The 23,585-nt window shown below is 39.3% G+C and overlaps 1 protein-coding gene across 2 annotated transcripts in view; it reads left to right on the plus strand.

Annotated features, from left to right (window-relative positions):
- Positions 1-8,331: 8,331 nt before the first annotated feature.
- LOC117452478 (disintegrin and metalloproteinase domain-containing protein 28-like) overlaps positions 8,332-23,585 on the plus strand; it is a 43,093-nt gene continuing 27,839 nt past the window's right edge. Inside the window, exons 1-6 of one of the 2 annotated variants that reach the window (XM_034091146.2) lie at positions 8,332-8,541; positions 13,517-13,617; positions 13,714-13,790; positions 16,196-16,274; positions 16,380-16,456; positions 23,093-23,276. In XM_034091146.2, coding sequence (XP_033947037.1) covers positions 8,481-8,541; positions 13,517-13,617; positions 13,714-13,790; positions 16,196-16,274; positions 16,380-16,456; positions 23,093-23,276 — 579 coding nt within the window. In that variant the 5' untranslated portion in view covers positions 8,332-8,480. The remainder of the gene's footprint in view (positions 8,542-13,516; positions 13,618-13,713; positions 13,791-16,195; positions 16,275-16,379; positions 16,457-23,092; positions 23,277-23,585) is intronic. The other variant, XM_034091147.2, reaches the window with a different exon arrangement.

The following is a 23,585-nucleotide window of genomic DNA, read 5'->3' on the forward strand; positions in this document are numbered from 1 at the left end:
GCCGTTATCCAATGAGAATGGACGCTCACATTGCCTTTAAGGGCAGCCGACACAAACGAATGCCGTGCTTCCATGAGCGTCAAATCCCGACGCAGATGGGAATACATTGCAATCAGTTGAAAGCTATTTGCGTCCCTTTATGACGCTGAAGGAGCCTAGGAGCGTCACAATTGGACGCCACGGACACTGACCAAACGTCGCTATTGGACGCTTAGGGAGTGAGAGTGTGTTGATACAAGAGGCAACTTAACGTCACAGCAGGCAAAACAACAGCCGGTGTTTCTTGTGAGTGTTTCCCCAGAAACGCGTCACAGATTATTTCGCGGTACTTGGCTGCTGAACGGAATCATGTACGCAGCTCGCAACGTAGTCTAGTCTAGTGGACGGTATCAGTACTACAAGTACAACAAAATGAAAAATAATTAAATAAATTAATCGTAGGGCTGCCATTTGCCCACTGATGTAGAATATAACATTAATTTTAATTGTTATGAAAGGCTGACAGCAATAACATGTCTTATGAGGAAACTGAGGGGTCTCTGTCATTAACTGAAGGGTCTCTATCATTAACTGGGGGGTTTCAACATTTGAGAAAAAAATTAGATTTTGGAAAAAAGTCTGAATCTATAAAAAAGTCTGAAATTGAGAAAAACTCTAGATATTCATACATGCTGTGAAAAGCAGAAGATAATTCATGTTTATAGGCTGGTTTAAAAAAACGCTATTTTCTCCATTCATAACAACTTCTGCCAGTTTCGTGTCTGCTCTGCCTCACGTCTCCAGACCTCCCACCACTTCGCGCATTGCACAGACTGCTGGCGGCTCTTTGACCTCACAAAGGCTCCTCAGAAGCTTTTGTCTGACATTATGGAGACAATGTCCATACTTCATACATTCTATAGTTTGAACATAGTATGGACACTTGGACACTTGGACACTTGGACACTTGATCACAGCAGCCGATAACTCATGCATTTGAACATGATTCCCGATGCTTTCAGTCCACTGTGTGATGGTTTCTGAACTGGTGGATAAGTCGTGTTTCACCCGGAGTAAACTTCAGGACGCTGAGTCACCGCGCTCACAGTGAGGCTTTGTTCAGGCAGGTCGTGTCCTCGATGAATGAGAAAGATCTGGAGGAACTGCAGTGAATAATTATGAATTTAAGGCCCGAAGAACCCATCAGGGATGGTGATAGAACACACTGAGAAAGAAAAGCATACTGTCTCTATGAAAGCTTGAGAGAGACACGGCTGTACTCTGGCCTCGTTCTTAAGGCGGTTAAAAGTCTCTGTGTCAAAATGTGACCCGGTCTGACCCCCCCTCCCCCCATCCTCTCTGTCCTGAAGTGTCCGGTCGGGGTGAGGTCGCAGCACATTGGTCTTATTGTCCTCGTCCCTCTGTCTTTGCTGCGTTCAGGGACTGTGAGAGAAACGACTCACTGCAGAGCGAGGCTGTGAGGATGACGAGTGATGAAGAGGAGATGATGATACGATGATTTATGGCTTTCATGCAACCAAAGAAGAAGAAGTGGATCAAATCTGATTCTGCAACCAGGTAGGACAATGACTATTAAAATATCATCTGTAACTAACTTTATTATGACCATCGTTAGTAAACATTCGATTAACTTTACTTATGTTACTTTATCAGAGGATACAATTACATTCATATATTGTCTTTAAATTAATCATATATATATATATATATATATATATATATACACAGTGGGGCAAAAAAGTATTTAGTCAGCCACCAATTGTGCAAGTTCTCCCACTTGAAAAGATGAGAGAGGCCTGTAATTGTCTGATTTTGAAAGAATTTATTTGCAAATGATGGTGGAAAATAAGTATTTGGTCAATAACAAAAGTTCATCTCAATACTTTGTTACATACCCTTTGTTGGCAATGACAGAGGTCAAACGTTTTCTGTAAGTCTTCACGAGGTGTTCACTGTTGCTGGTACTTTGGCCCATTCCTCCATGCAGATCTCCTCTAGAGCAGTGATGTTTTGGGGCTGTCACTGGGCAACACAGACTTTCAACTCCCTCCAAAGATTTTCTATGGGGTTGAGATCTGGAGACTGGCTAGGCCACTCCAGGACCTTGAAATGCTTATTACGAAGCCACTCCTTTGTTGCCCGGGTGGGGTGTTTGGGATCATTGTCATGCTGAAAGACCCAGCCACGTTTCATCTTCAATGCCCTTGCTGATGGAAGGAGGTTGTCACTCAAAATCTCACGATACATGGCCCCATTCATTCTTTCCTTTACACGGATCAGTCGTCCTGGTCCATTTTTGGGATGCCAGCGATTATTCGATTATTCGAATATTCGCTACAGTCTCCATAATCGAATATTATTTTTAAAAATCGATTTTATTTATATATTTTTTTTTTTGATGTATTTTTTTTTTTGTATGGCTTAGTTTCAAACAAAAATATATATAGATATGTATATATGCTAATAATAGTAATAGTATTAATAATTGTAAATGGTCATTGGTCACACCACCAGTTTGTTTTACTGTAAACTTGGAGGAAGCCGGCGTGCAGAGCAGACTGCTGCTGCAGCTGCTACACACCGACCCCACCCCCACCCCCCTCTCCCTCACACGTGCGACTAAAGATGAACAAAGCAGCAGGTAAAAAGAGTTCCTCCTCGTGGAACTACTTCGAACTTACAAGTCCAAAGGAAGTTAAATGCAAGCTCTGCGAAAAGACGTTGGTCTATCACAGCTCAACCTCAACAATGCGTTCGCATTTGAGTGCGAAGCACGCCAAAGAGGTTACAGAGAAAGACGCAGCACAGCCGGCCATTACCAACTTCACTTCAAGGACACGTCGTTGTGATGACATGCTTGTTTGTTGTTTGTATTGTTAAACATGTTCCAGTAAAGAAAACAAACAGAATTTTTCTCTCCCGCGGGGGGGGGGGGGGGGGGGAATAATCGATTATTATTCGCTAGGGCTGCCGAATAATCGATTTTGATCATGGTCAGTTTCTGGCAACCCTAGTCCATTTGCAGAAACACAGCCCCAAAGCATGATGTTTCCACCCCCATGTTTCTCATGTCTCTGCAGGTCATGGACTCGGTCCCCCCGTGTGGTACTGGGATCTTTGCTCACCGTTCTTGTGATCATTTTGACCCCACAGGGTGAGATCTTGCGTGGAGCCCCAGATCGAGGGAGATTATCAGTGGTCTTGTATGTCTTCCATTTTCTAATAATTGCTCCCACAGTTGATTTCTTCACACCAAGCTGCTTACCTATTGCAGATTCAGTCTTCCCAGCCTGGTGCAGATCTACCATTTAGTTTCTGGTGTCCTTTGACGGCTCTTTGGTCTTGGCCATAGTGGAGTTTGGAGTGTGACTGTTTGAGGTTGTGGACAGGTGTCTTTTATACTGATAACGAGTTCAAACAGGTGCCATTAATACAGTTAACAAGTGGAGGACAGAGGAGGCTCTTAAAGAAGAAGTTACAGGTATGTGAGAGCCAGACATCTTGTTTGTTTGTAGGTGACCAAATACTTATTTTACCAATTAATTCATTAAAAACCCTACAATGTGATTTCCTGGATTCTTTCCCCCCATTCTGTCTCTCATAGTTGAAGTGTACCTAGGATGGCAATTACAGGCCTCTCTCATCTTCTTAAGTGGGAGAACTTGCACAATTGGTGGCTGACTAAATACTTTTTTGCCCCACTGTACATACAGAATATTAACCAATTGTTGACTATTAAAGATCAAATGCAAAGATTTTTTTATAATTGTCAGTAAAATCGAAATCATAGAGCTACAACACTATCTAAGATATTGCAGTATTCAAATCAGAGATAATATGCGTCTGGCAATGCGCAATATTTATTTTGTTCAACCCCCAACACCAAGTCTGACGATTTATTTCTCAGCCGCTCGTCTCCGCAAGATGGCGTCGCGTGACGTCAGAGTGGCCAAACATATTTCCACCTGGCTTATCGCTCACAGCTGCTTCCGCCGATAGTACAACTTAGTTTCGTTATCATGTCTGATTCTGAGTAGACTATAGACTAAAAGCTTTAGGAATCCAAACTATAACATATACTAAGTACCCTGTATCAAGATTGATGCAAAACAAGTGAAATTTGACCTTTTTAGAGAGGTTTAGAAAAATAAAGTCCAGGCGACCTCTGGGTAATTTGGGAACCATCAGTTCCATTTGAACTTTTTCACTGTAAAAATCATTTTATTACTCAGAATTATCACGATAGGTATTCATTCCATCCAAATACAACTGTTGTGAAAAATAAAATAAAACATACTCTGTTATCCTCTTAGCCCCACGGACCCGAAATCGCGTCATTTGCAGGAAACGACGTCTAAGGAACCTTAATATTTAATAAACTATGAATATTGTATATCCATAGAACGGGAAAAAACTCATTTAACTGATCTTTTTTAATTATTTATTTTTAAAAACACAATGAGTGAGCCTCTGATTTAGCCCCGAGCGAAAAATGCTAACCTATTACTGCACCGAAAATCACTCCTAGCTCCCTTATTACTTATCCTAGCTCCACATCCAACACACTGCAATTACGTTATCTGTTGTCCGCTCTGTGCTCCGTGCGCTTTGAAATCAAATCAAAATGTGTTGACCTCAGTTCTTTGGCGTTTCTGCATCGCCCGGCTCTTTCGTTCTTTCGGTTGTTTTTTGTGCTCAAATATGGAGGGGACGGCTCCGGGTTTCAGCCTCCGATGTACTTTAAATGCTTCTCCACCAACAGACTTGACGATGGCAGGATCAATATCGTATGCATCAGACGCAAAGTGGTCAGAGCACAACTTGCTCCATTTTGTCGGCTGCCAGCCAACACGATTCACTAAAATAATCCAGTTTTGGCGGATGATTTTGTCTTGGGGAAATTAATGAAAAATTCTCCCAGATCCCGCACCGTTTGTACATCCGAAAGCACAACAATAACCCATGTTTTGCGTGATTTCGCGGATATAATTCAGAGTTTTCTGCACCAGTCATGAGCGAAAAACACCGCTGACATGTGAACAGCGCACGAGACTGCCGAGTCGGGATATTTGGCCCAGAGACTGTTTGGCCACAATGACGTCACGCGCGCGGAGGCTGCTGGGAATGACATGTCAGAAATTCAGACGGCTTTGGGTCGAGTTTTGTATCAATAAAAAGCTTTTTTTCGGGTGTATTATCTCGATTTAAATTAAATAAAAAATACAGGCAGTCTTAAAAACAACATTTCTATAAAAATGTAGCATATTTGGAAGCTTTGCATTTGACCTTTAAGAAAGTATTATTATCTAAATAAAGGTGTATACATTTGAAGATTTCTAATTGTGTCAAATAAAATAAATCCTATACAGAAAAAACGATAAATGTATTTTTACTATCATTAAAATATATATATATATATTTACTAATTCATTATTAATTAATTACAAAGACCAGAAACCAATTGTTGACAATTAAAAAGGTCTTGACATCTTAATGAAGGGTATTTATTTTAATATGACATCTTTTTTTAAGTAATGCCTTTTAACTGTATTATTGCTATTTATTACTTTTATAAATCTTTCTATTCTTTCTATTTATTTACTTTTGTACTCATTTTATTAAAGGAGGGGGAATGCATTTGTATATTTATTTTTGCGTCTAAGAAAGAATAAATCGTATACATATATTTCTCAAAATAAATAAAATTATTATTATTACTTTTTACATTATACAAATAAATAAAAAATAAATAAAAACGAATTAATTAACTACACAGACAAGAAACCAGTTAATGACCATTAACAAGGTTTTAGCTATCTAAATAAAGAAGGGCGTCAAACTCAAATTCACAGTGGGCCAAAATTAAATGGGTACGAGTCGAGGGCCGGACTGGTTCAATGTGTATTGCAGAACTTATTGAAATAAACTTATTGCACATATTAAACATTACACATTAAATAATCAGGTGCATTCATTTCTTATGGCTCTATCTGCAGAGTCATTTCTCATGAGTACATTTTCCCACAGGCCAACAACAGCTTCAACAAAACTATTCCCCTCAAAGAGAAACCAAACATGCCCTGTTGTCGTGAGAGAAAGTGCAGAAGGAAGCATCCATTGAACTCAGGTTGCTGCTCTGTGATGCTAGCTCAGATACTTGGCGTCTCATCAGGGAGCAAGGTCATCAATGTTTGGGCTCAGGCTCTGAGCGGAGGAGACCCTCAGGATGGAGTGAAGCTGTGCGTGCAATATACCGGCGGGCCTGATCTAATAGGAATTATAAATGATCCTGTGGGCCTCGAGTTTGACATGTGTGCTTTAAAGAGTCAAAAGCATGAATCCAATGTTTATATTCCTCAAAAATAATAAAACTAAATAATATTATTACTTTTTAAATTGTAATTTTTTTTAAGGAAATGTAATAAGAAATAGATTAAAATCGATGAACTCATTTGTGTGTGTACCTGTATGCGTTTCAGTCAAATTCATATTTATTTAATTTTATTCTATAAACTACTACTACTACTGGAATTCAACAGACAGGGAAACGGAAGGGCACTTATTTTCCATCAATCTTGATACAGGACTTATTATATGTTGTACTTTGGATTCCTAAAGCTTTTAGTCTATCCCATCATTCAAGGGTGGTTTTCACTATAAGTTATTTTTTATTTTTGGACGGACACTATAATTACAATTTTTTTACTGTGTTCAATCTCAATTTACTTTACAATAAAAACATCTATATTGATTCTGACTTTTCTACATCCAACTCACAGGTTCATCATTGCTTTGAGAAAAAGGATTATTAATTTAACCCTTTCAGAAGATATGGTCATTTGTTCTGGGAATGTCATGTTCGAGCCTGAGACCTGAAAACAGGCTCGGGGGGGGTAATAACTTCAATGCATGTTTTTAACTAAAGTCCTAACCGCGCATCTTAATGTGTGACGGAGTATTTTGGGCTCCGATTACAGCGTGCCGCTTCCTGCACAAACAGGAAGTAGAACATATTTATAGAAATGAGACATATTTGTGGTGATTGTTGTCATCCAATGAGTCGTCGCAATCAAGAAATCGACTTTTCTGAATATTTTTTTAATTGTACATTTCTCTAAAAGTGAGTCGATCCCATAAAGTCTGTGGCGAAGGTGGCTTCGTCACTATGGACTGACGGCTTCAGGCCGGGTGATATGGCACTTTGTTGGCGTGATTGCACAGTATAGGTTGTCTGTGGCTGATGATTGTGTGCACCTGGTGTCCTGTGGTGTCTCCTCCCCCCTCACCTGTGTCTTGTTGTCCTGATTGGAGTGTGTAGGCTCTGTTGCCCTGTCTGTTGAGAGGGCTGGGTGTGTGTGTGAGATCCTTGTGGCTGCAGGATGGGTGAAAGGGGAACCGCAGATTGAGGCGGTGAACTTTGTGCCCATGTTTTTAATAAATGCCCACGCCGGGTTATATTTTTGGACGTTCTGCCTCTGCCTCCTTGCTTGGTCGGGCCACTCAATTGTCGGCTTCACAAGTCCTACGTGAATAAATGACAAATACAAATATAATTTAAATGCTTCTTACCTTGAGAAATGTTATCCCAAAAGCAATATATATAATTAAATAGATAAATACATTTGTTAGCTAATTTCATTTTTCATGAGTCATGACAACGGTTTGGTTTAAAGTAAAAGAAAATGCAATAAAATAAACATTAAAAAAAAGAATATATATTTTATCAAATAAATATAATATAATGTGTATATTGTACAATATACAACAACAATAAACATGTAATTATTTAAAAATAAATAATATAACACAAGAAGAAGAAGTTACATTAAAATGTGTATATTGTACACAAATAAATATTTCATTATTATGTTTACTATTAATATTATAAATACAAATATATACAATCAAATTATTAATATATGATTAAAATAATAAATAAATAAAAATGGTTATACAATTATTTTTAAATAATTAAACAAATTGTATTTAAAAACCCAACTTTACAGAGAAATCAAACATGTTTAAGTCGAAAAACAAGGATTTCCGAGTTTAAAGCTATTTCCTCTTTCACGCGGCTTCTTCTGAGGAACCTAAATCATCAAACCTCAGTGCCGTCCGTATCTCAGCTCCCCCTCAGACAGAGCTTCAGACTCTGCCCGCAGGCTGTGCTTCCTGCATTCTCTGGGGCGTGTGCAGGCAGCTCTGAGAATGCTGTGAAGAATGCTGTGAAGCAGGAAGTGTGTGTGTGTGTGTGTGTGTGTGTGTGTGTGTGTGTGTGTGTGTGTGTGTGTGTGTGTGTGTGTGTGTGTGTGTGTGTGTGTGTGTGTGTGTGTGTGTGTGTGTGTGTGTGTGTGTGTGTGTGTGTGTGTGTGTGTGTGTGTGTGTGTGTGTGTGTGTGTGTGACAGGAAGGTGTGGTCTGCAGGTGGGTTGCAGATAAAGACAGATCAGACCCTCCTCCTCTCTGCTTCAGACTCGGACCATGACGACGCTAACTCCTCTGCTGGGGATCCTGCTCCTGAACGCCTCTCTGCAGACCTCAGGTGAGTCTCCTGTTACCTGCTCTCTGCACAGCTGATTAATAACTAAACTGTGTGTGTGTGTGTGTGTGTGTGTGTGTGTGTGTGTGTGTGTGTGTGTGTGTGTGTGTGTGTGTGTGTGTGTGTGTGTGTGTGTGTGTGTGTGTGTGTGTGTGTGTGTGTGTGTGTTCTTCAAAACCTTAAATGCAAAGGAAAGTACTTTTTAAGAAGAAGGCTCAACTCAAGGAGCTTTACAGAAAACTAGAGAAGCATTAGGACATTTAAAAACAGCCGATAATGCAAGATAAAACATGCTGAGACAGACAGGTTCAAGAATGAAAGGGAAGTGTGTGATGTTTTAGCTATGTGACCATTAGAAGGCAGCAGCCAAACAGAAAGGGTTTAAAAGCAGGCTGCGGGGTTGTTCCGTGTGGAGGGGATACACTGGAGAGTGGAGACTCTTAAAGACCACGGAAACATATTGAAAACATGTTTAATTACACTTAATGCCCTTTCAGTCATGTATTCTGTACCTGCTGTGTTTATGTATTTTATTTATTTCATTCACTTTGCTGATTATGCCTGTTTTTAAATGCCTTTTTAATAATGTATTTATGCTGTATTGGTTCTTAAATGTGGTTTGCTTTTAATCTGTAAAGCACGTTGAATCGCCATGCGGAGAAAAGTGCTATATAAATACAATTGCCTTGCTCTCATCGAGTATAATAATAACGGTTTCTTTTAGACGACATTTAGAAATGCTCAAATGTGCCAAGTAGTAGAACACAGTTGACAGTAATATGTGGATATTCAGAATGTAGTACTTCTTCCTCAACTACCGTACTTTAATTGACACGTACTTGTACTTAACTTCACATTTTATGCAACGTTATCCTTCTACTCCACTACATGTATTGACCACTCACAGTACTCATATTTCACACAATACATGCAAGTATTATATCAAGTGTCTGAAACTGACCATATGGAAAAGACTCAACGTCATACTGTAAAAAGAGACATTGTGCTTGATGAATACTTTGCATACTTGAAGCTCATGTAGCTGATGTAGCCTGTCTACTGACGTTAAAGATCATAGTATATCTACCTCTGAAAGTACCTGGTTTTAAATCCTATAATTTATAATATCGTTGTTCTGTCTGTAAACACAGTGTCTAATAACGCCTCATAAGCAAATATAAACTCAACAGGAAATGCCTTAATTGTGACACAGCGTGGTATCATAACAGAGAGTCCGGTCTACCTGCCGACAGGTGACCATGACTCAGGGAAGTTAGTCATTTCGTCTCCGGCTGGTTTGCTAACAGGGATTAGTAAACGGATGAGCTGGAGGACGTCAACAAGCATATTAGGAAAGCACATTTCAACATTTCAAAAATCAGGAACAACAAAACTGAAGCACGTCGTCGTGATATTTTCACACGGTCTTTTTAAGACATAGACAGTTTGACGTCATCTGACAGTTACAGTGGAATATTACTCTAAACCAGTGGTTCCCAACCTGTGGGCCGCGGCCCCTTAGTGGTCCGTGAAGGCATTGCAAGTGGGCCACCAAATCATTTGCAAAACATTATGATTTGTGTGGAAACATTTAGTAAATATTAAGATTTGTTTTCCTTTTTCTTTCTGGATCCTCCTTAGCAACGGTCATCACAGCCTTTGACAGCGGTCTGTTCTACTGGATTAACAACGTGTCACATGTTCTGAATTGACCAATCAGAATCGAGTATTCAACTTAACCGTGTAATACTAATGTCTGTTTGTTACTGATAGCCAGCTCCTTTTCTAATTCAAATAAAAAGTACTCTGAGAACTTTATTTAGCCTCCGTCTTGTTTATGGTTGAATGTGGGCCGCACATTTTTGTTTAGATTCTTAAGTGGGCCCTGAGTCGGAAAAGGTTGGGAGCCGCTGCTCTAAACTAGGGTTACATTACTTTTTGTGGTTTTCCCTCTCCTGTAGTGTGGTATAGTTTGAGTGCATGTAAATGGTCTGCAAAGGCTAAAATCCCTGTGTTCCCTCCACTCACTCCCCCCTGCCTGAAATGTCTCCATTGACTCCTTTGTTTACTTCCTGAACATAGTGACATCACTATGTACACCTTGCGTTTCTATTGGCTAGCGCTCCAACACATTATACGTGATAGGCTGAGGGGCGGGGCATCTCTAAGCTGGTTGACCAATCACAACAGAGTTGGCCAGCTAACCAATCAGAGCAGACTGGGCTCTGGTTTCAGACAGAGGGTAACAAGATAAATAAATAGCATAATAGGCCCCCTTTAAATACTGTTCCTGAGGGAAAACACAAGTGAACTAATATATTTGTGAACGAAAATCAAACCCAGCATACAAAAGGAAGATATAAGACCTTAAAATGAAACCCCGCCTGCTGTGGTATAAAGAGTGTGTTTAACTTGTTTAGTGAGATATTAAAGCTCACAAAGCCTTCGGTGTTCCTGCTGATAAAGTTATCAAAGAACTCCTTCACTGGTAACAGGTTCCCATCACAGAGAGCTGTATTGATGTGTACACACTTTTCGTAATCATGAGCCATGGTTTCGTCAGCAGCGTCAACAGAATATCCCATAATTACCTTGAAGGTTGGTTACACAAGTGTAGGAGCTAAAGGCAGAAAAACACCAGGGCATACAGCTTAAGAAGGATGTTGTGTTTCTGTGTTGGACCCTGAAGGCAGCATCTCCCTGGTTCAATGGGATGTCTCCATTGGATGTTGGAGTATTGCAGAAAATGATCTCTTTGGCAAACTATTGTTCTCTTGTTTACGAGATATCTCCACATATTAACAATACGCTCTGATTTTTGAAGTAAAAAGCTAATGTTGCGCTATAAAGGAACTACAGCGCGGTCACATGACTTCACGTCACCACCGCTAAGCTAAAGGAGGCTAATGTTGGGCTATAAAGGAACTACAGCACGGTCACATGACTTCACGTCACCACCGCTAAGCTAAAGGAGGCTAATGTTGGGCTATAAAGGAACTACAGCACGGTCACATGACTTCACGTCACCACCGCTAAGCTAAAGGAGGCTAATGTTGGGCTATAAAGGAACTACAGCACGGTCACATGACTTCACGTCACCACCGCTAAGCTAAAGGCGGCTAATGTTGGGCTATAAAGGAACTACAGCACGGTCACATGACTTCACGTCACCACCGCTAAGCTAAAGGCGGCTAATGTTGGGCTATAAAGGAACTACAGCGCGGTCACATGACTTCACGTCACCACCGCTAAGCTAAAGGCGGCTAATGTTGGGCTATAAAGGAACTACAGCACGGTCACATGACTTCACGTCACCACCGCTAAGCTAAAGGCGGCTAATGTTGCGCTATAAAGGAACTACAGCACGGTCACGTGACTTCACTTCACCACCGCTAAGCTAAAGGCGGCTAATGTTGCGCTATAAAGGAACTACAGCACGGTCACGTGACTTCACTTCACCACCGCTAAGCTAAAGGCGGCTAATGTTTCTTAATCCACCAGTGGGGTATTAACTGACTTATGTTATGTCGTAAAATCTCTTCAGCTTGTGATAACCACAGACCTTATTTCACAATAACAAGCAAAAACACATTCAGAAAACAATTGACTCCCAGACCAGGGGACAGGAAGTAATAACATACGGACTTCCATCAAACATTAATGGAATCAATCTTCTTATTCATATCTGGAAATGATAGTTGATATGACAGAGGTGGTGTTAAAACCACTGAAATCAAATGCATATTTGTAACGAATCGAATGGCACAAATGATTCACTTCCTGTGATTGGTCACACACCAGAAACAACCAGTACATAACCAGTATGTAGTGTCTCTACTTTAAAGAGTCCTCTCCTGCTGATGTTCAGGTGTATATCAGTATGTAGTGTCTCTACTTTAAAGAGTCCTCTCCTGCTGATGTTCAGGTGTATATCAGTATGTAGTGTCTCTACTTTAAAGAGTCCTCTCCTGCTGATGTTCAGGTGTATATCAGTATGTAGTGTCTCTACTTTAAAGAGTCCTCTCCTGCTGATGTTCAGGTGTATATCAGTATGTAGTGTCTCTACTTTAAAGAGTCCTCTCCTGCTGATGTTCAGGTGTATATCAGTATGTAGTGTCTCTACTTTAAAGAGTCCTCTCCTGCTGATGTTCAGGTGTATATCAGTATGTAGTGTCTCTACTTTAAAGAGTCCTCTCCTGCTGATGTTCAGATGTATATCAGTATGTAGTGTCTCTACTTTAAAGAGTCCTCTCCTGCTGATGTTCAGGTGTATTTCAGTATGTAGTGTCTCTACTTTAAAGAGTCCTCTCCTGCTGATGTTCAGGTGTATATCAGTATGTAGTGTCTCTACTTTAAAGAGTTCTCTCCTGCTGATGTTCAGGTGTATATCAGTATGTAGTGTCTCTACTTTAAAGAGTCCTCTCCTGCTGATGTTCAGGTGTATATCAGTATGTAGTGTCACTACTTTAAAGAGTCCTCTCCTGCTGATGTTCAGGTGTATATCAGTATGTAGTGTCTCTACTTTAAAGAGTCCTCTCCTGCTGATGTTCAGGTGTATATCAGTATGTAGAGTCTCTACTTTAAAGAGTCCTCTCCTGCTGATGTTCACGTGTATATCAGTATGTAGTGTCTCTACTTTAAAGAGTCCTCTCCTGCTGATGTTCAGGTGTATATCAGTATGTAGTGTCTCTACTTTAAAGAGTCCTCTCCTGCTGATGTTCAGGTGTATATCAGTATGTAGTGTCTCTACTTTAAAGAGTCCTCTCCTGCTGATGTTCAGGTGTATATCAGTTTGTAGTGTCTCTACATGTCTCCATGCTTTAATGTTCAAAAAGCTCTGTATTTCTCTCATACTCTCTGTGCTGCCTGACCTCTTTTCACCCTCTGTCTGAAACCAGAGCCCAGGCTGCTCTGATTGGTTAGCTGGCCGGCTCTGTTGTGATCGGTCAATTAAAAGTAATGTCTTGAATCCCCACAGACAGCCATGGTCGTGACTTCGAGGAGGTGAAGGACTACGAGGTGGTCCGACCTGTCCGACTTCACGCTGTCAGAAAAAGAGACACAGACGTACGTTCTCCCGTATGTCTTATCTTCGCCTCACAGAGACTCGTTTGCGCTCTACTTGAAAGCTTCGTGAATGACGTGTAAATAATGATATGACTTTATTCTTCGCAGCCTCTCCGGCCGGAGAGAATAACGTATGCGATGACGGTGGGAGGAAAAGACATTGAGATGCACCTAGAAAAAAACAAGTGAGTTATTATTTCACATGTTTCAAAAGACAAATACATCACGGTACTAAAGCCGACATTTCAGGTAATCCTACGGTGGCCCTGAAGGTACAAAAACATATTATTTTAGAAACACTAAAACATTTCAACAATTCTGAAAACTATCTAAAAACTCAAACACATTTAAAAAAAACACTCAAATATTTCACAAAACAAAAAAGCAAAAGAAGAAACTCATTTTGGACACCAATCTCTTTTTTTAAATGCTTTGGTGTTATGACCTTTAAGGCCACCGTACTGTATAATATATGGGGAGGTGTGTGGCGCAGTGGCATAGTGCGTTTGGATCAGGCGAGCACAGGTTCAAACCCCACTGCAGTCAGCATGTCGTTGTGTCGCTGAGAGACTTCACCCCAAAGTGCTTCTGTGGGGATCGTCCACATGTTGAGTATGGAAGTCGCTTTGGATAAAAGCGTCTAACAAGTGACATGTAGTGTAATATAATCAGAATTAAAATACTTATATAAAGATAATTACATGTGCAATAATAACATAGAATACAACTCTTTAATAATAACATGTGATGTGATGTAATTCTCAGCTAACCACCTTAGTAAATGTCGTTACTGTATGTACGCTAGTTGAGCACGAGCTGTCAGAATAAAGTATTACAAAAGCTGCTTGACTTCATCTTAAAGCCTGAGAAAATCATGATAAGTCTAAAGGAAGTCTGTCTCAAGGAGTTCCTGGTTTGACTTCTCCTCTTATTATTCACACGATTTGTGTTTCTGTGTCTCTGGCTTCCTGTTCGACTGAAGGCAAGGTTATTACTTTAGATCAGTGCTTCTCAAAGTGTGGTCCGCGGACCACTGGTGGTCCGTGAGCCCCCCCTAGTGGTCCGTGAGTATATTGGTAAAATTTCACATTTGAAATAAATAAATACATTTAAGTTTTCCGCACTCTCGCGGGAATATCTCCGCAATGGAGCGAGCTTAACTTTAACTTTCGATTGCATGATATAGCCCAGATAAACACCTTCATCACACATGTTGCCACTTGTTTGTACCATTTTCAGGCGATTTGTAAAAAACGATGTGTTTTTGGATATTTGTGGAGTTAGGTGGTCCGCGAGTGTTTTTTTATTGGTTAAGTGGTCCTTGGTATGAAAACGTTTTGAGAAACACTGCTTTAGATTGAATCAAATGTCAGCATTCTCAGAAAGACACTTACTTTAATACCCATGTGCAAAATATATGTTCTGTTGTATTCTCAGAGGTGGAGAAAGTACACAGTTCTTTAATTATATAATAAGATACTTATTTTAGTGCTAATTCCACACTGAATACAACATTTAGTCTGCAACTATGTTTCTTACGTAAACATATGAACTGTAAGTTACAATCATAAGTATAAATACATGACATGTTAGATGCTTTTATCCAAAGCGACTAACATACATTCAATACTGTGGGCAACGGAGCAATTTGGGGTGAAGTGTCTTGCCCAGGCACACAAGGACATGCTGACAGCAGTGGGGTTTGAACCTGTGCTCCCCTGATTCAAAGTTCAGCGCACAGACCACTGAGCCACAGCCTCCCTCAAATAGTAGGCAATGTAGAAATATGTCCTCTGTGGCTGTTATACTGGTCGATATATCCTTAGACCAGGGGGGTCAAACTCAATTTCTTCCCGGGCCACGTCAGCATTATGGTTGCACTCAAAGGGCCGGTTGTAATTTATATAAATATACATATGTAAATATATGATATATATTAAATAATGTATTATATTACATTGTTGTCCCTGCATCTGGTAATATCTTCCTAAATAACTCCGTCTGAAAGCAGAAGTCTAGGGCAAATAATTGAAAGTAAATATTCAACAATTACACCAATTGTATTGTATATTATATTCTTTGCAAGCTCTTAGGTCAAATTAGGTCGCGGGCCGGATTTGGCCCCCGGGCCATGAGTTTGACACCCCTGCCTTAGACTATCATTATTGTCTCTGATAATTGATTGATTGTTTTGTAAAAAATAGTGAATAATGCCATTCAAAATATATCCAGAGCCTAAAAAGGGCAATTTCACGACGATGAATGATCAAAACAACTAAAACCTCAAAGGAAATACATAAATCTTTATATTTCTGAAGTTGGAATCATGTTATCTATTGCAATTAAAAATAACTTGGAGAAATGTCAAATAAATTGCCTTTAAAGTCACATTTGAACATGTTTGCATTGTAACTCGCTCCAAAATATTGTGGAGAATAAGTAGAAAGTGACATGAAAGGAAAAAACTCAAGTGGTACTATACTTTCCACTGCTTAGTTTCAAATATAGCATTTCTTTTGATTTCACAGATCCTAACACGAGATAACTCGAGCTTGACCACAGTTTAATTTTTATCTCGTTTCCTCCTCAGTGAATTATTACCCAAAGACTACACGGAGACTATTTACCAAGAAGACGGGGCTCGAGTCACCACAACTCCCACTGACATCGTAAGTGTTTGCTTTGTCAGCGACTTTCAGTTCCCCATACATAAGAAGAGGAAAGATAAATGTCTCATTCTAAAACCAGTCATCGTGTCAATGTCTTCTCATCAGGATCACTGCTACTACCACGGGAGCATTTTGGACGACAGCCAATCATCTGTCAGCATCAGCACATGTGATGGACTCAAGTGAGTGTTCAGACGTTTCGCATATGGAGTTCATTCCAGTTCAAACCTTTGTTTATGCCATTGAGATCATTGATCTCTTTTTCAAGGCTGACCTGCTGCAATAGTTTCCACATGAATACATATAAACAGAAAAACAAAAATACATCATTTATCTACAGCGACTACAGTTTACATAGCTAGTAACATTTACAGGTTCCAACAGTTTCCGATTGGATAGCATCTATCCTTGCTTTAACAACATTTAGTGGCACCAGATTGCTCAGCTTCCATCCCGTTTGCAGACTGTTCCAAGACAGAGGAGCTGAGCATCTAAAAGCTGTCTTCCCTAAGGCAGTCCTAGCAGTTGGCACATTTAATAAAACCACAGCATGCGATCTCAGGCAGTAGCCACTTACAACTCTCCGTGAGATCAGGGAGCAGATATAAGATGGAAGTTTCCCTAACATGGCTTTGTATATAAAAATGTACCAGTGACTGAGCCTCCGTACAGTTAGTGAAAGCAAACCAGCCCTTGCATACAGGGTACAGTGATGGGTTAATGCTTTACAGTTTGTCACAAATCTCAGAGCACTGTGATACGCAGCATCTAACTTGACCAGGCAATGGGCAGGTGCATTCATATACATCAGATCCCCATAGTCCAGCACAGGTAAAAAGGTCACAGAGTATTTTCCTGGCCTCAAGCGAGAAACAGGACTTGTTCCTGTAGAAGAAGCCTAGCCTAACCCTCAGTTTTTTTAGCAGGTTATTGACATGAAGTTTACAAGTGAGACAATCATCAAGCCAGATACCAAGGTATTTGTAACAGGTAACCACTTCAAGTGTTATTCCTTGCGTAGTTACAATATCTACAACAGGCTTTTTAGCAGGAATGAGTCCTAAAACCCGGACACGAGTTAGCATTTTATCACTTCCTGGAAATCAGTGGTTTTCTGACTCTGAAGAGATTTTAACATTTTGTTCTACGACATAAAATACGTCAGTAAATACCACACTGGTTGATTTTAAAACGGCAGTTGCTAACAAGTGTCTAAATGAGACGACTAAATGTCATAAAGCCCAACATTAGCCACCTTTAGCTTAGCGGTGGTGACGTGAAGTCATGTGACCGTGCTGTAGTTCCTTTATAGCGCAACATTAGCCTCCTTTAGCTTAGCGGTGGTGACGTGAAGTCATGTGACCGTGCTGTAGTTCCTTTATAGCCCAACATTAGCCTCCTTTAGCTTAGCGGTGGTGACGTGAAGTCATGTGACCGTGCTGTAGTTCCTTTATAGCCCAACATTAGCCTCCTTTAGCTTAGCGGTGGTAACGTGAAGTCATGTGACCGTGCTGTAGTTCCTTTATAGCCCAACATTAGCCTCCTTCAGCTTAGCGGTGGTGACGTGAAGTCATGTGACCGTGCTTTAGTTCGTCTATAGCCCAACATTAGCCTCCTTTAGCTTAGCGGTGGTGACGTGAAGTCATGTGACCGTGCTGTAGTTCCTTTATAGCACAACATTAGCCTCCTTTAGCTTAGCGGTGGTAACGTGAAGTCATGTGACCGTGCTGTAGTTCCTTTATACCCCAACATTAGCCTCCTTTAGCTTAGCGGTGGTGACGTGAAGTCATGTGACCGTGCTGTAGTTCCTTTATAGCCCAACATTAGCCTCCTTTAGCTTAGCGGTGGTGACGTGAAGTCATGTGACCGTGCTGTAGTTCGTCTATAGCCCAACATTAGCCTCCTTTAGCTTAGCGGTGCTGACGTGTATGTACACGTACATGTATGTTTTAGTTCAGCTCTCATTTTGATAGGAAGTGAAAAAGAGATAACATTTAAATTGCCATCTTAATGTTGAATAAGTTACCAAGTAAAGGGTTTAAATTGGCTCACATCAATATATGTAGTTTAAGAAATAAAGTGTCTGAGATAGAGGAAATATTATCATGTGGTATTCATTTGTTAGCAATATCTGAAACTCACTTAGATGACACATTTAATGACGCTGCTGTGGATATTGATGGATATAGAATATTTAGAAAGGACAGGAATGCAGATGGAGGTGGGGTGGCAGTATACATTCAAAAGCAAATACCAGCTAAAGTGAGATATGATTTGATGTCTGCTGATATTGAAGTACTTTGGTTGCAAATTAATTTACCTCACTTGAAACCTTTGTTGGTAGGATGTTGTTACAGACCTCCAAATGCAAACTTAATTTATTTAGACAAATTATGTGAAATGTTAGACAAAGTTTGTGATCTTGACAGAGAGATTTATTTTATCGGAGATTTAAATATTGACTGGAATATGTTGCACTGTGCCCTTAAAAACAAGCTGCAGACAATAATTAATACATGTAACTTGGTACAAATGGTGACTAAACCTACTAGGATATGCATCAAGAAAGATGGGTCAAAAAGTGCAACTTGTATTGATCATATATTTACTAATTTTAGCCATGTATGTTCTCAGGCAATATCAATTCCAGTAGGGTGTTCTGATCATAATTTAATAATTATCGTGAGAAAGACAAAGGTGCCAAAAGCTGGACCAAAAGTCATTGTGAGGAGATCAATGAAATATTTTAGTGAAGAGTCATTTATCCAGGATGTTCAAATGATATGTTGGAAACATGTTTTTGAGAAAGTCGATCCAGATGATGCTCTTGATGTCTTCAATTTGTTATTCATGCAGGTGATTGATAAACATGCTCCACTTAGAAAACAGACTGTAAGGAACTTTAGAGCACCCTGGTTAGATGAGGAATTAAGGGATCTAATGAAACAAAGAGATGATGCAAAAAATGTAGCTCTCTCATCAAGTTATGAGTCAGACGGGCACATTTATAGAAGGTTAAGGAATTATGTTACAGCATTAAATAAAAAGAAAAAACAGTTGTATTATGGAAATAAAATTAAAGAGATAAAGGATGACAAGAAAAAACTGTGGAGCTTAGTGAATGGCATGATGGGCCGTAAGCCGAAATCCACCTCAACATATCTTGAGGTGGATGGGACATTTTTGACGAAACCAGTACAAATTGCTAATCATCTGAATGATTATTTTCTTGATAAAGTAAAACATTTGAGGATAAATATGAATCAAACTATAAATAGTAACTCCACATTTCTAATACAGGATTTAATTATGAAAAATAAGAAGTGTACATTTAAAATAGAAAAAGTGACAATTACAGATGTTGAATGTCTACTAGGTAAATGTAATGATAAACCACCAGGAGTGGATAATTTAGTTGGTACATTTCTTAGATATGTTGCTAATTTTGTTGCAGAGCCCATCTGTCATATTATAAATTTGAGTATTGATAAATGTATTTGCCCACAGGCATGGAAAATAGCAAAAATTATTCCACTTGCAAAAAATCCAGCTGGACCATTTTCTGGTACAAATAGCCGTCCAATAAGTTTATTACCAGCATTAGCAAAGATAATGGAGAGAATAATTTTCAATCAAATACAAAAATACTTTGAAGGTAACAAACTTAATACTGTGTATCAACATGCTTATAGACCTGGCCATTCCACATGCACCGCTTTAACACAAATGACAGATGACTGGAAGGGCGAACTAGATAATAGGAAGTTAGTGGGTGCAGTACTACTCGATTTTAGTTCTGCTTTTGATGTCATTGACCATTCTTTGTTGTTACACAAGCTGGAACAATATGGTTTTCATTTGGAAACGCTGAAGTGGTTAGAAAGTTACCTGACAAATCGAAGTCAAACTGTTTTTTTTAATGGAAGTCTCTCAAAGATGAAAAAAGTCACCTGTGGAGTACCTCAGGGTAGTTGTTTGGGACCACTTTTATTTTCTATTTTTACAAATGACCTACCATTAGTGTTAGAAAAAGCTAAAATTGTAATGTATGCAGATGACTCAACAATATATTATGCAGCATCAACTACAAGAGAGTTGACAAATGTTATGAATAAAGATCTACTACTGATATCAGAGTGGGTCATAAATAATAAGTTGGTACTTAATGCGGGAAAAACAAAATCGTTATTAATAGGATCAAATCATCAGTTAAAAGGTGAACCAAAATTGCAACTACATTTAAACCATATTGAAATTGAACAGGTCAAGGAGACAAAATTGCTAGGTATAACCCTGGATCATAAATTATCTTGGTCTAAACAAATTGATAATGTTGTATGTAAAATGGGAAGGGGTGTGTCACTTGTAAAAAGAATTGTAAAATATTTGCCTATGGATGTCAGTAGACAAGTTTTGGATGCTTTGGTTCTGTCGCAGCTTGATTATTGTTTGGTTATATGGTCTAGTGCTGCTGAAAAAGAAAAATCCAGCTGGACCATTTTCTGGTACAAATAGCCGTCCAATAAGTTTATTACCAGCATTAGCAAAGATAATGGAGAGAATAATTTTCAATCAAATACAAAAATACTTTGAAGGTAACAAACTTAATACTGTGTATCAACATGCTTATAGACCTGGCCATTCCACATGCACCGCTTTAACACAAATGACAGATGACTGGAAGGGCGAACTAGATAATAGGAAGTTAGTGGGTGCAGTACTACTCGATTTTAGTTCTGCTTTTGATGTCATTGACCATTCTTTGTTGTTACACAAGCTGGAACAATATGGTTTTCATTTGGAAACGCTGAAGTGGTTAGAAAGTTACCTGACAAATCGAAGTCAAACTGTTTTTTTTAATGGAAGTCTCTCAAAGATGAAAAAAGTCACCTGTGGAGTACCTCAGGGTAGTTGTTTGGGACCACTTTTATTTTCTATTTTTACAAATGACCTACCATTAGTGTTAGAAAAAGCTAAAATTGTAATGTATGCAGATGACTCAACAATATATTATGCAGCATCAACTACAAGAGAGTTGACAAATGTTATGAATAAAGATCTACTACTGATATCAGAGTGGGTCATAAATAATAAGTTGGTACTTAATGCGGGAAAAACAAAATCGTTATTAATAGGATCAAATCATCAGTTAAAAGGTGAACCAAAATTGCAACTACATTTAAACCATATTGAAATTGAACAGGTCAAGGAGACAAAATTGCTAGGTATAACCCTGGATCATAAATTATCTTGGTCTAAACAAATTGATAATGTTGTATGTAAAATGGGAAGGGGTGTGTCACTTGTAAAAAGAATTGTAAAATATTTGCCTATGGATGTCAGTAGACAAGTTTTGGATGCTTTGGTTCTGTCGCAGCTTGATTATTGTTTGGTTATATGGTCTAGTGCTGCTGAAAAAGATTTAAACAAACTACAAGTAGCACAAAATAAGGCAGCACGATGTGCACTGCAGTGCTCCTACAGAACCAGAGTCACTGAAATGCTGGAGACACTGAAATGGTTAACTGTCAGACAGAGGTCAACTTATATTTTATTGAATTTTGTCAGAAATATTACAGTGACTCACTCACCAGATATATTATCACAAAGGTTTATAGCGCAATATGCACAACATAACTATCAAACACGACATACAATAGAAGGAAGGTTTGTATTACCTAAATCTAAATCAAATATGGGACAGAAAACAGTCATGTACAGAGCCATGATCAGCTGGAACTCTTTACCGGTTCACATCATTCAGGAAAATTCTCAAGTACATTTCAAATGGTTGCTAAAAAATATTTAAGTATTACAAAGTAAATTTGAACTGTGCCTGTGGCTATGTATGCATATATTATTATGTACACTTATTTGTATTTACTTTTGTTTGGCCTTAGGATGGCGATAATTGAATGACCATTTTAGTTTCACTTCATTTCACTGTAAATAGCATGAAATTATGAGCTGTTTTGTTTTGTTTTAATTTTGTTGTATGTTTATGTATGTTTTGAGTGTGTGAGGACCCCAGGAAGAATAGCCAATGCTCATGCTAGTGCTAATGGGGATCCTAATAAAGACATTAGACATTAGACGTGAAGTCATGTGACCGTGCTGTAGTTCCTTTATAGCCCAACATTAGCCTCCTTTAGCTTAGCGGTGGTGACGTGAAGTCATGTGACCGTGCTGTAGTTCCTTTATAGCCCAACATTAGCCACCTTTAGCTTAGCGGTGATGACGTGAAGTCATGTGACCGTGCTGTAGTTCCTTTATAGCCCAACATTAGCTTTTTTCTTCAGAAATCATAAAGTGGTGTTAATATGTGGAGATTATCCTGCTTAACTAAACGTGTAAGAATCATAAACGTTGGTTTGAACCAGAGATTATTTTCTATATTCTTTATTTGAGGCTAACAACCAAAATCACATTAAAAAAAAACATTGACCTCCAGACCAGGGGACAGGAAGTGCTAAAACGCTGACTCATTCTGAGGTTTTAGGACTCATTCCTGCACCACTGTACAACCCAGTCTCACGGCATTTCATTATAGTCACGGAATTAATTAAATCTATTGATTCGTGTTCACCAACACGATTTTTGCATTTATTGCGTGTCACACAGAAGGATTTTAAAAGCAATGTATGTCTATTGGTCGTATGCCTCGTGCCTGCACCACGTCTGTTTGTCCGGTCGGGTCTTGGAAGACGGGAAGCTGTGTGGTTCATAAAAACATGTTCTTACTCAATATCTTCCTTTAAGTCTTTATCTTCAATGCATGGTAGCTTTCCTGACATCGAACATGTTTCCTGGTGTTTCAGGGGTTACTTCCGGACGTCTGAGCAGAGGTATCTGATCGAGCCGCTGTCCGGTGGCGATGAAGGGGATCACGCCGTGACGACCTTTGACGACAGGAAGTCCCCCCCGGCAGTGTGTGGGGTCACCAACACCACCTGGAGCGACGACTTTGAACCGCCAACCAGCCGCAGCCGCTCCAGATCTGCGGTAACAATCAATCAATCTGAAGGAAACATACTGCATCTAGACTTTCATATCATGTGCTGGAAACATATGACAGTTTTAAAACTTATTATTATTACAATAAAACCAAATATTTATAGATATTTTTGTTCTAGGTCAAAATAACAACTTATAGCATTTTACACAAACATAGTAGAGTCACTACATACTGACATACACCTGAACATCAGCAGGAGAGGACTCTTTAAAGTAGAGACACTACATACTGATATACACCTGAACATCATCAGGAGAGGACTCTTTAAAGTAGAGACACTACATACTGATATACAC

This window comes from Pseudochaenichthys georgianus, chromosome 9 (assembly GCF_902827115.2).
Source record: "Pseudochaenichthys georgianus chromosome 9, fPseGeo1.2, whole genome shotgun sequence".
Lineage (NCBI taxonomy): Eukaryota > Metazoa > Chordata > Actinopteri > Perciformes > Channichthyidae > Pseudochaenichthys > Pseudochaenichthys georgianus.